This window comes from Mastomys coucha, unplaced genomic scaffold (genome assembly GCF_008632895.1).
Source record: "Mastomys coucha isolate ucsf_1 unplaced genomic scaffold, UCSF_Mcou_1 pScaffold12, whole genome shotgun sequence".
In the NCBI taxonomy this organism is placed as follows: domain Eukaryota; kingdom Metazoa; phylum Chordata; class Mammalia; order Rodentia; family Muridae; genus Mastomys; species Mastomys coucha.
In genome coordinates, this window is record NW_022196894.1 from 35,194,395 (window position 1) to 35,207,157 (window position 12,763).

The 12,763-nt window shown below is 35.6% G+C and overlaps 1 protein-coding gene across 8 annotated transcripts in view; it reads right to left on the reverse strand.

Moving 5' to 3' along the window:
• Positions 1 to 12,763, reverse strand: part of Stxbp5l (syntaxin binding protein 5 like) — a 268,083-nt gene that overhangs the window by 199,214 nt on the left and 56,106 nt on the right. For all 8 annotated transcript variants that reach the window (XM_031363837.1, XM_031363833.1, XM_031363831.1 and 5 more), the window contains exon 5: positions 11,158 to 11,258. In XM_031363837.1, the coding sequence (XP_031219697.1) occupies positions 11,158 to 11,258 (101 nt within the window). The remainder of the gene's footprint in view (positions 1 to 11,157; positions 11,259 to 12,763) is intronic.

A 12,763-nucleotide genomic window follows, 5' to 3' on the forward strand; every position in this document is an offset into this window, starting at 1 on the left:
CTGCTCCTCCGCCTTGCACCTGGCTGATTGATTGTACTGACCTTGATGTGACCATCTCCTGCCTAAAGTGATTTCTGTAGTTTGCCTTATTCTCTGTATACTATATAAGCCTGATTTCTACTTTGTACAGATTGCATTCAGTTTCAGCACTCCCTTGTGTCTGTTTCTGTTTGTCATTTCTTCGCCAACGCCTTGTTTTCCTGACTAGGACCCTATTCCCCCCACGGGTTGAGGGAGGCCTAGACTGGCCGGCCTGTGGCAAAACAGACAATTTTCTAGACAGATACCAGGTACCAATGTTTAATTAAGATCAGATAAATGATCTAAACGGTCCCATTTCTGCTAATGAAGTAGAAATGTCATTAATAGTCTCCCAACCAAAAACGAAAGCCCAGGACGAGATGGGTTTAGTGCAGAGGTTTATCAGACCTTCAAAAAAAGACCTAATACTAATACTCCTCAAACTATTCCACAAAATAGAAAAAGAAGTTTCTCTACCTAATTCGTTCTATGAAGCCACAATTACTCTGATATTTAAACCACACAAAGACCTAACAAAGAAAGAAAGCATCAGACCAATTTCCCTTATGAATATCAATGTAAAAATATTCAATAAAATTTTCACAAACCAAATCCAAGAACATGAAAACGATCATCCATCATGATCAAGTAAGCTTCATTCCAGGGATGCAGGGATGGTTCAATATATGGAAATCCATCAACATAATTCATTATATAAACAAACTCAAAGGAAAAAAAAACATATGAGCATTTCATTAGATGCTGAGAAAGCATTTGACAAAATCTAACATCCCTTCATGATAAAAGTCTTGGAAAGATCAGGAATTAAAGGCCCATACCTAAACATAGTAAAACCAATATACAGCAAACCAGTAGCCAACATCAAACTAAATGGAGAGAAACTTGAAGCAATCCCACTAAAATCAGGGACTAAACAAGGCTGCCCACTCTTTCCCTACCTATTCAATATTGTACTCGAAGTCCTAGCCAGAGCAATTAGACAACAAAAGGAGATCAAAGGGATACGAATTGGAAAGGAAGAAGTCAAGAGATCACTATTTGTAGATGATATGATAGTATATTTAAGTGACCCCAAAAATTTCATGAGGGAACTCCTAAACCTGATAAACAACTTCAGCAAAGTAGCTGGATATAAAATTAACTCAAGCAAATTGGAGGCCTTCCTCTACACAAAGGATAAACAGGCGGAGAAAGAAATTAGGGAAACAACACCCTTCACAATAGTTACAAATAATATAAAGTACCTTGGTATAACTGTAACTTAGCAAGTAAAAGATCTGTTTGAGAAGAACTTCAAGTCTCTGATGAAGGAAATTGAAGATCTCAGAAGATGGAAAGATCTCCCATGCTCGTGGATTGGCAGGACTAATATAGTAAAAATAGCCTTCTTGCCAAAAGCAATCTACAGATTCAGTGCCATCCCCATCAAAATTATAACTCAATCCTTCACAGAATTAGAAAGAGCAATTTGCCAGTTCATCTGGAATAACAAAAAACCCAGGACATTGAAAATTCTTCTCAACAATAAAAGAACTTCCGGTGGAATCACCATCCCTGACCTCAAGCTGTATTACAGAGCAATGCTGTTAAAAACTGCATGGAATTGGTACAGTAACAGGCAGGTAGATCAATGGAACAGAATTGAAAACCCAGAAATGAACCCACACACCTATGGTCACTTGTTCTTTGACAAAGGAGCTAAAGCCATCCAGTGGAAAAAAGACAGCATTTTCAAAAAATGGTGCTGGCTCAACTGGAGGTTAGCATGTAGAAGAATGCAAATCGATTCATTCCTATCTCCTTGTACAAAGCTCAAGTCCAAGTGGATCAAGGACCTCCACATCAAACCAGATACACTGAAACTAATAGAAAAGAAAGTGGGGAAGAACCTTGAATAGCACAGCGGAAATTTTCCTGAACAGAACACCAATGGCGTATGCTCTAAGATCAAGAATTGACAAATGGGACCTCATAAAATTGCAAAGCTTCTATAAGGTAAAGGATACTGTCAATCAGACAAGACAGCATCCAACAGTTTAGGAAGATCTTTACCAATCCTACATCTGATAGAGGGCTAATATCCAATATATACAAAGAACTCAAGAAGTTAGACTCCAGAGAACCAAATAACCCAATTAAAAAAATCAGGTACAGAGCTAAACAAAGAATTCTCAACTGAGGAATACTGAATGGCTGAGAAGCACCTAAAGAAATGTTCAACATCCTTAGTTATCAGGGAAATGCAAATCAAAACAAAAACAAAAAAAACAACAACAACAAAAACAAAAACAAAAACCAAAAACAAAAAAACCCTGAGATTCCACCTCACACCAGTCAGAATGGCTAAGATCAAAAACTCAGCAGATGCTGGCAAGGATGTGTAGAAAGATGAACACTTCTCCATTGCTGGTGGAATTGCAAGCTGGTACAACCACTCTGGAAATCAGTTTGGCGGTTCCTCAGGAAATCAGACATCATACTACATGAGAACCCAGCTATACAACTCCTGGGCATATACTCTGAAGATGGTTCAACATGTAATAAGGACACATGTTCATACCAGCCCTATTTAAATAGCCAGTAGCTGGAAACAACCCAGATGTCCCTCAACAGAGGAAAAGATACAGAAAATGTGGTATATTTACACAATGGAATACAACTCAGTTATTAAAAACAATGAATTCATGAAATTCTTAGGCTAATGGATGAAACTGGAAAATATTATCCTGAGTGAGGTAACCCAATCACAAAAGAATACACATGGTATGCACTCACTGATAAATGGATATTAGCTTAGAAGCTTGGAATTCCCAAGATACAATTAACAGACCACATGAAGCTCAAGAAGAAGGAAGACCAAAGTGTGGTTGCTTTGGTTCTTCTTGAAGTGGGAACAAAATACACATGGGAGGAGTTACAGAGACAAAGTGTGGAGCAGAGACTGAAGGAAAGGCCATCTAAAGACTGCCCCACCTGTGGATCCATCCCATATACAGTCACCAAACCCAGACACCTTTGTGGATATTGGCAAGTGCTTGCTGACAGGAGCCTTATATAGCTGTCTCCTAAGAGGCTCTGCCAGTGCAGAGGTGGATGCTCTCAGCCAACCACTGGACTGAGCACAGAGTCCCCAGTGGAGGAGCTAGAGAAAGGACCCAAGGAGCTGAAGGAGTTTGCATCCCCATAGGAAGAACAACAATATGAACCAATCAATACCCCCCCTCCCAGAGCTCCCAGGGTCTAAACTACCAACCACAGAGTACATATGGAAGAATCCATGGTTCCAGCTGCAAAGAAGGAGATAGCGTTCCTGTGAGTCCTGTAGTCTCATAAGCCAAAAGGCTGATAGGCAGAAACTTTAGTGGAAAATTCAACCCATAAAAGAAAAGAAAATGTCCCTTAAGTAAAACAACCTCATGATTTAAAATAAACTATACCATCTAGAACTATTATACAAAAGACCAAATTAAAAATGAATTAACATTCAACTAAATTTCATTCATATTCTTAATGGACTATCAGCCAACTAATGTGTCAATAAAAACCTCACTCAATCATTTGTCATTATTTGGGGATCTTCTAACATAACACAAACTAAATTAAATTTCTGCAACTATTAGGTAACTTACTAATAACCTAAATTAGAGACAGTAAACTTGTTCTGTGAAGTACTAAAATATAGCAAATATTTTGAACTTTAAATACCACACAGTTTGTCTTACAGCTTCTCAACTTTCATAGAGAAGTACAAAAATAGCCACAGACAACACACATGTTAAAAAGCAGAACTATGCTACAGTAACATAGTCTTATTCCTAGAATGAGGCATTAGTTATGCATGCCATTATGTGGAATCTAAATGTTAATTTTTCTATTTTTATTTGGCTATGTAGTTTCATACAAATTTGCTGAAAATATAACAGAAACTTCCTTAAATGGTTACCTTTTTATGGAAACCATAGCATGTTTATGCTATTTTTTCAATATATTATTTCTTGGAACAAGCAAGAAATATATATGATCAAAATATTTCATGTAATATTACACGTTCTCAATTTACATTGCCAAAATACACTAGAAATGATGATTAGCACGTATAAGATTAATTAACAGAAGAAACACTTTATGGTTAAAATGTACCTGTACCTAGATGTTGGAGACTCAAAGCTTATACAGTGTATCTGTACCCCTTTGGAAATTTAAAATTTCAGAAAATATTTGGCAAAACTGAATGATAGTTGCATTACTTTATTTCATATATACAAATAAAATCAAATCAGATATACATCCTATCCTAAGTACCCAAACTTGCCTCCTCATTATTTTTTAAATTACAATGTTTTATTGACTATTACTTGATTTTTTTTTCTTCTTTAAGTCATTTGAAACATGGGTTCCAAATATATCCAAGGTTGGCCTCAAACTCATAGCAATCTTCCCATCTAGAATCTTGAAGTTTGAACTATAGAGTCTGGTTATTATGTTAAGCTGTGTTAGTTGCTTTTTATCTATTCTTAAAACAATTAGTAACCTAATGACCTATAACTTTTCACTTCGTTGACAGAGGTCAGTTATAAGGTGAGCATTTCATATTATTCTCACTAAGGATTACTTTCTTTGTGGTTTCTTACTTATATTTAAAATTGTTAATTCGTTACATCATATTAAGTAAAAGCAGTTATCAGAAGAAGAAAAGTTTCAGCTGATGAGTTACTTGTCTCCAGTGAGAAGGATAACAAGGTGTTTAATTATGTCAGTTGACATATAATTATACATGTTGATACCATGGAGTGAAAATTTATATAATAATTACATTGAGGATATACAGAAAATTCTGAATTTTAGCCCTAAAAAACATCAACTAGTACATATATAGTAATAGAAAATTGGTTTAAAATGGCTCAAACCAAAAAAAAAAAAAAAAAGAGAGAGAGATTTGCTGGCCTGTAAGTTCAATAAAAATCAATAATTCTGCCCTATAATCAAAATTACACATTAGTGATTATATATTCATCCATGCTATCCATGTATTATATAATATTTCCATTTATTCATAAATTTATATACTATAAGTTTAAAAATTATTGATCAACTAGAGTTTACATCTAGGAAATGGTTCCTGGATTAGTAAAATATTTGAAAATCATAGCAGGCAAGTATGCTAGGGTTAGTAGTGCTATCAAAGCAAGGAACAATGTTATTGATTGGTAGTTTGAGCAATCTTATTTTAGAAGAGAGACTGCATATCTTCTATAGCTACAGGAAATACAAGTGGGAATAGTGTATAAAGAAATTACAAAACAAACTCAAATTTGGGCTAGCATTAATAAAATTTCAAAGGACTAGTTCTTCTAAAATGGGTTAAATTTATGAGCTATCCTGTCACCTTCACAGTTAGCATAAATGGATTTAACTCATCTAGAAGACATAGCTCTGGAAGGGTCTATGATGTCATTTCCAGAGAGGTTTAACTAATGAGGGAAGACCTACCCTGAAGGTGGGTGGCATCATTCCATGGGCTGGGGTCCCAGACTGAATCAAAAGGAAGAAAGAAAGAAAGAAAGAAAGAAAGAAAGAAAGAAAGAAAGAAAGAAAGAAAGGAAGGAAGGAAGGAAGGAAGGAAGGAAGGAAGGAAGGAAGGAAGGAAGGAAGGAAGGAAGGAAGGAAGCAAGCAAGCTAAGCACCAGCATTTATCTCTGTGTCTTGACTGTGAAAACGAATGACCAGCTCTCTCATGCTCCTGCTGCCATGCTTCACCCACTATGATGGACTGAAGCTTTAAATCCAAAGTCAAAATGAACCCTTCCTTCCATAAGTTGCTTTATGCCAAATGTTTAGTCATAGGCATGAGAAAAGTAACTGATAAAAATATTTTCAGACATGATCTTATATTTAAAAAGAGGAGATACAGAGAGTCTATTGTCTTCAGGGAGAGAGAAAGATGGACAGAGAGAAGAGAAGGGGAGAAAAAAGGTGGTGGTGGGGAGAAACAAAGACTCTTAGCATCTTGGGTATGTATTATATTCCAGTGAATGAAATCTAAAATGTTTACGTCAAGACTATTAGTACAAACACCAGATGACAGCATTCCTACTTATACAACCTTTCAGACAATTAGTATGCCTTCCTTTTAGAGACTTTTACAAATGAACAAATTAGTTTTCTTCGGCTCTACCAGGGAAAACATGGAGATTTTTTGGCAGAGGTAGTACACAAGACTTAGGAAGGGAAGGAAAGGAGAGGGGCTGAGGTAAAAGAAAGCCTTAAAAGCAGCAAGAGAAAACCACATCACAACTCTACAAGGATGAGGGCAGACAGTGACAGCAGATTTCTCATTAAAAATCATTGAAAATGGAAAGAAGAAGGATGATATTCAAGAACCTAAAACAAAATTCAATATCCAGCAAAAACAATTTCTCATGAACAAAGAAGAAATTATGGCTTTATCAAGCAAAACAAAATTAAGAATTTGGTATCAAACTGCCAGTTTGGGGCTGGAGAGATGGCTTTGTGGTTAAGAGAACTCACTGTCCTTGCAGAGGACTAAGGTTTACTTCCTATCAGGTGTCTCATGCCACCTTAAATGTAGGCACCTGCACACACATGATGCATATAAACTCTTACAAGTGTACATCCACAAGATCTATAGAGGTCATATTCCATGATTTTCCTAGTATTCTTGACACTCATTGTATGTAACACCTGTGACTTGCTTTTAACCAACAAAATGTGGCAATGATCATGGAATGTCATGTACATGATTGTTACATATGACTATGGCCTCTATCTTCTGGAAAGACTCACTTGCTATCTTCCTGGTTTTGAGAAGAAAGTTGCCCTGCAATAAACTGGCCCAATAAGGGCATCATTGTCATACGTGAATTTCCTCTGAATTAAAACACTTCCTCTAGAAGGGAGGGGCACATTAAACTCAGGATAAAAACAACTTTCATACTTCTATGGAAAGCAGAAATTTCTAAGCTTCAGGAGAGCCCCTACTTTAGAGTTGTATAAACAGAAAACAAAAAGAAAAACTGATGGAGGAGGAGAGTGGCTGCTGTGAGAGAAGACACAATCAGCATAGCTACAGAGAGAAGTTTCCTGGACCAATTGAACTGCTTGTACATTCTGCAGAGAGCCCAGGAATGCAGCTTTCATCCAGTTATTATCTATGCTATCCTGTGGTGGGCTCTGTTGTGAGGCATCTGCTTTCAGGCCATCTTTTCCTATAAGTAACCCTTCCTTCAATTTCCTCCAGAAACAACTGATTGGTTCACCAAGTTAGACTTTGGTGCCATTGTTAGTTTGGTCTGTCATGGTTTTTCTATGTAGGTTGAGTAGATGTATGTGTGCTGTGTCTCGCCAAGAAAAGTCTCTCGCACAACAGCCATGTGGCAAACAGAACATAGCCTTTTAACTACTACCTAGTAAGAAGTCAAAGCCCTCCATTAATTAGCAAAATATTAGCCAACAACATGATAAGACAGAAAGTGGATGCTATCCTTGTGACATCTCCAATGAGATGTTCTGAGGGATACATGTGTTAAATAGGGTTCTCTAAGGCAACAGAACCAACAGAACACACACACACACACACACACACCACATAGGGATGTATGTGAATGTGTCAAAGGGATCTATTAAATTGGTTTATACACTAGAAGCCAGGTAATCCATCTACATTACTGGATGAGTAGCAAACCTCATAAAGCTTCATTTCAAGAGGTTAAACTCCTCAGGTAGAACCAGTCTGACTCTGAAAGCCTAGAGATTTTCTGGAGAGCCTCTGGTAATGAAAGAGGATGCTAGAACTTGAGTACAGGAGAGGATGATAACATTAGGAATGGACTCAGAGAAAGCAAAGCCTCCACTTATTGTTTTCTCTTATATGTGAATCCTAGCATCTAATTGTTGGATACACACAGGCAGAAATAAATATAGGTAATGTCTAGGAAAGTAAAAAGGGGACCATGTGAACGGGGGAAATTTTCATAGAGGACAGTGGAAAAGACAAAAGAACAAAATAGAAGAGGAAAATACTGGAGACAAAAGGATACACTGGGGAAAGGAAAGCTTGAGACATGGCATCAGACAAACAAAAATATACATGGCCTAGAAAATTATTACTCCACGCAGGAGGCAGAAAATGCGTGTTAGTATAGATAACCTGGATACTTTGAACATTGAATCAAGTAAATATATTACTCAAGGAGTTTTAAAAATAAAAATACTTCAAATTATCCTGGTAAAGCAATCAAGTTTTTTAGACATATTTTTTTTTTAATTATAGAGTTGTTAGCGAAAATATCCCTTCCCTTTGCTTAGTTAATATTCCTTAGAAATATTTTGGCTAAATTAACAGGCAGAACACTATGAACAGAAAAGGAGAATTGACATAATAGGTTTTAATAATCTAAGGGTCTAGAAATCACAGTTTACATACTGAATTTCATCTACAAGCATGTAAAATACTTAGTGCTTTCTCTAACATTACAAAAATGTATGATCGGTGATAACAATGACTGTCAATATGACTAAAATGAGAATGTTTTATTCATTACTTGGCTCACATTAGCCAAGTCAAGAAGAGTAACTTTTTCATGTTGCTTTCCAAAATTTATTTGAAAGAAACCCAAGATTAGTAGATATAAGCATATTTCAAGTCACATGATTACATACATACATATTTCAATATATATATACTATCTAATACTATATACATGTTATGTCACTATATATAGTGAAAATATATGTGAAAAATAACATATACTATATATATGTTATTTCACTATATATAGTGAAATAACATGTATATGTTAACACATATTATATATGTTAATATATAATAACATATATATACACATATATATGGTAAATATTAAATACATATATATATGATAAATATTAAAACTGTATGAGGCTGAAGAGATGGTTCAAAGGTTAAGAGCATGGCTGCTCTTTCAGAGGACCTAGGCTTGATTTCCAATGCCCATATAGTAGCTTACAACTGTCTATAAAATTCCAAATCTAAGGGCACCAGACACCTTCTTCTAGCCTGCATTGGCACCAGGCATGCGTGCAGTGTACAGACAGTTATGCAAACCAAATACCCATAAACATAAAATTTAAGAATTACAAATTTTAGATCATTTTAAACAAGACAATGTTTTTAGAGTTCCTAGGATGTAAACTTGTACTAAGCCTGTCAGCTTGTTCCTTATGTTGCTACCAATTAACCCACTTCAACTGAGATAATAAAATTATCATCATTACTTCTTCATCTTAAGAGAATCATAAAGGGGACCAAAATATTTTAACATATGAATAGAAAGGGAAAGGAACAAAACCCAAACAATGCATTTTTCTATCAATACAAAAGTGACCAATCAGATTTACTCAAAGCCTTGAAAAGGAAAAAAAAAAATCTTTTGTGTGTGTGCATAGATGGATGTGTGTGTGTATGTTGATGTCAGAGGTTCTCAGCAGTTTTCTTCCTTGTTCACAGTAGGTTTTTGTTGTGTTGTGTTGTGTTGTGTTGTGTTGTTTTCTTGAGATGCACTCACTCTCATTGACCCTGGAAGTCACGGCTTTGGCTGGGCTGGCTGTCCAATGAGCTCCAGTGACCTGCCTGTCCAGCCCCACTGGGGCCCAGCTTTGTCAGAAATGTCAAGTATCCAAACTTACGTCCTCATGCGTGCCGTGCAACTTACCAACTGAATCATCTCCTAGCTGCCCTCCCTCAAAGAAATTGTATGAGCAGTTGCAGTTTACCAGCATAACAATCCAAGCAGGTGATATTCTTAGTGGAATAACAGTATAGCACCTCTGAACTGATTTTATATTTTTAAAAGTACTCAAATTTTTTACTATATTACTTATTTTACATTTAAGATTTCCCTGCATACTGCCTAGCCCATTGTTATTTTGCAGTACATGCAAAAACCAATCCTACAAATAAAGTAGAAAAAAAATCAGCCCAATCTAGAGAAAGAAGTCCTAGCTAACTTAGTACATTTTAAGTGTTAATTCTCCCCAGTAAAAAAAAATACTAGCTATAAAGATGGCAATTCATAAAGTAATGAGATATAATACTCATGAGTTTTATTCATAATATTTAATGATTTAACCCTCATACATTATACACATGAAATTTAAATTACCAAAAGTATAATGAGTATATCTATATATATTTTACTTTATTTTGTTATATTTATAAAGGCACGTATACTTAATTAAGATATAGAAGTGACTTCTTATTAACCATTATCATGTAACAAAATAAAGTAATCACCATGTTGGGCTTTAGGTTAAAACTGCTTTCCTCCCATGTTTATCTTGGTTTGTATGGTGTTTGTCAGTCTATACAAATTCACTTCTCAATGGTTTCTCTTCTTATTAGTTGCAAGTTTTTCTATGGTGTACTTTCCCATATACTGTAAAAAAATGGTTGCTTCCCAGTAATGATAGACTATTCTACGTAGTGAAGGTACACACCTCACTGTTTGTGTGATCATTGATCACTGTTCGTCAACTGGATGTGCATATATCTAGATCTAGGAAATAGTAAATTATGATAGAATTTATCACAAATAAAATAACTTCTGCCATTTGCATTCAAATAAGCCCCTGGATATGATCATTCTAAAATGAGGCAAACTAAATTTTGATCAAATTACCATCTTGGGCAATGCTGAAATTCAGTGTTTAATTAGAACTGACATTTTTTACTCTAAAACTTTCTTTCAGTATTCTACTGTGAAAAGGTATTTACATAAGAGAGTCAGGATTAGAATATAGGAGATATCTGATGTAATAAAAATATGTGAATAAAATTGTTTTTACTTAACTTTTGAATCTTAGGTCTGAGTTTTCATTGCCATAGACCAGGGTAAAGAAAATATGATTGCTAAAGTAATGAGTTTGGATAGCTTAGACAACAAAAGGTTTAGGTATTTCACATTTTCATGTGTGGCTGAAATCTATCCCAGTTATGCATTTTCTATGAAAAAACTGACAACAGCATAGATTTATAAAGAAAAAGTCTTTTCTTTTATTGCACTTGCTAGAGAACCAATTCTGCCATATGCAACAGTTATTCCCTACAAATGATCTTACCGTTCTCTGTTAAACTTGAGAGAGTGGAGAATGGCTGGCCTTTTCTGCCTCAGATTCCACAAATGAAGCGTGTCATCTGAACTCGCACTGACCAAAGCGCCCTATGACAGAAGAAGACAAAGTATGTGGCTTTACTACTAGGATAGCAGAAGCAATATATTTTGGACTTAACATTGCTTGAACCTATATATGTGTTTATATAACCTAGGAAGAAGAAGGAAAATTACACTACTTAAGAAAGCGGAGTTGAGGAGGCAAGTGACTTACTACATATGGATATTCAAGATGACTTGTTCAGAAATATCCATTTATTACTAGAGAGGAATAATATACTACCTATAATGGTTAGATTTATTATCAATGGACACAAACTAGAGACACCTGGGAGGAAGGGCCTCCACTGAGGAACTGCCTCCATCAATCCCACCTGTGGCAAGCCTGTGGCATGTGTCTTGATTGCTAGTAGATGGAGAAGGACCCAGAAAACTATAAGCAGTGCCCACCCTTGTTCCCAGGACGTATAAGAAAAGCTGGCTGAACATGAGCCAGAGAGGGCAAACCAGTCAACAGTATTCCGCCATGGTTTCTACTTCAAGTTACTGCACTGCTGGAGTTCCTGTTCTAACTCCCCTCAGCAACAGACTGCAACCTGTTAGATGAAATAACTCAATTCCTCCCTCAAGTTGCTTTTTGTCATTTACCACAGCAGCTAAAAGCAAACTAGGACAACATCATTGTAACTATTAAAGGGTTTTTTTTTTTATTTCCTTCGGGAAAATAGAATTTAAATTTTTGTTTCTACTATTCATATAAATATCATATAACTTCACAAAGAAACCAATACCAAACTCAGTTTTATTAATCAAATATATGTCACATTATACTTTTATCTTCTTTGTATATAAAAATTATGTATGATTCCTTAAAATTATGTATTTTATAATTTGACCTGCTGCTTATAGTCTAAAAAGCTTTACCTGTGATGTAAAATATCACCCACAATAAAATATGTATTCACCTTAAATTAAGTATAACTATAGAAATAATACTAAAATTATTTTATCCTATTCCACTAATTACAAATTAATTCTAGGGCTGGCGAGATGGCTCAGCGGGGAAGAGCACCGGCTGCTCTTCAGAAAGTCATGAGTTCAAATCCCAGCAACCACATGGTGACTCACAACCACCCATAATGAGATCTGACGCCCTTGTCTGGTGTGTCTGAAGACAGCTACAGTGTACTAATAAATAAATAAATCTTTAAAAAAAAAAAACAAATTAATTCTATCTCAAATACAATACCATGAGTTCTGCCATTGAATGTAGGAGAAAATAAATGTATAGATAACTAATAACCACATACACCATTTCACTGATATCTAAAGGCAGAACTTTTTCTGTAGTAATATCTTTCCAAATGAAAACATCACTTAAAACTACCCTAGAGTCCTACGTGTTCTCTAATAGTTATCCGGAAGAAGCATGGTAGTCTAGATACCTAAAATGTTTTATACATTTCCCAAACAAGTCATAGTCTTTCATAGTTTCACAGTTTACAACACTGGTCCCCCCACCTCTCTCTCTCTCTCTCTCTCTCTCTCTCTCT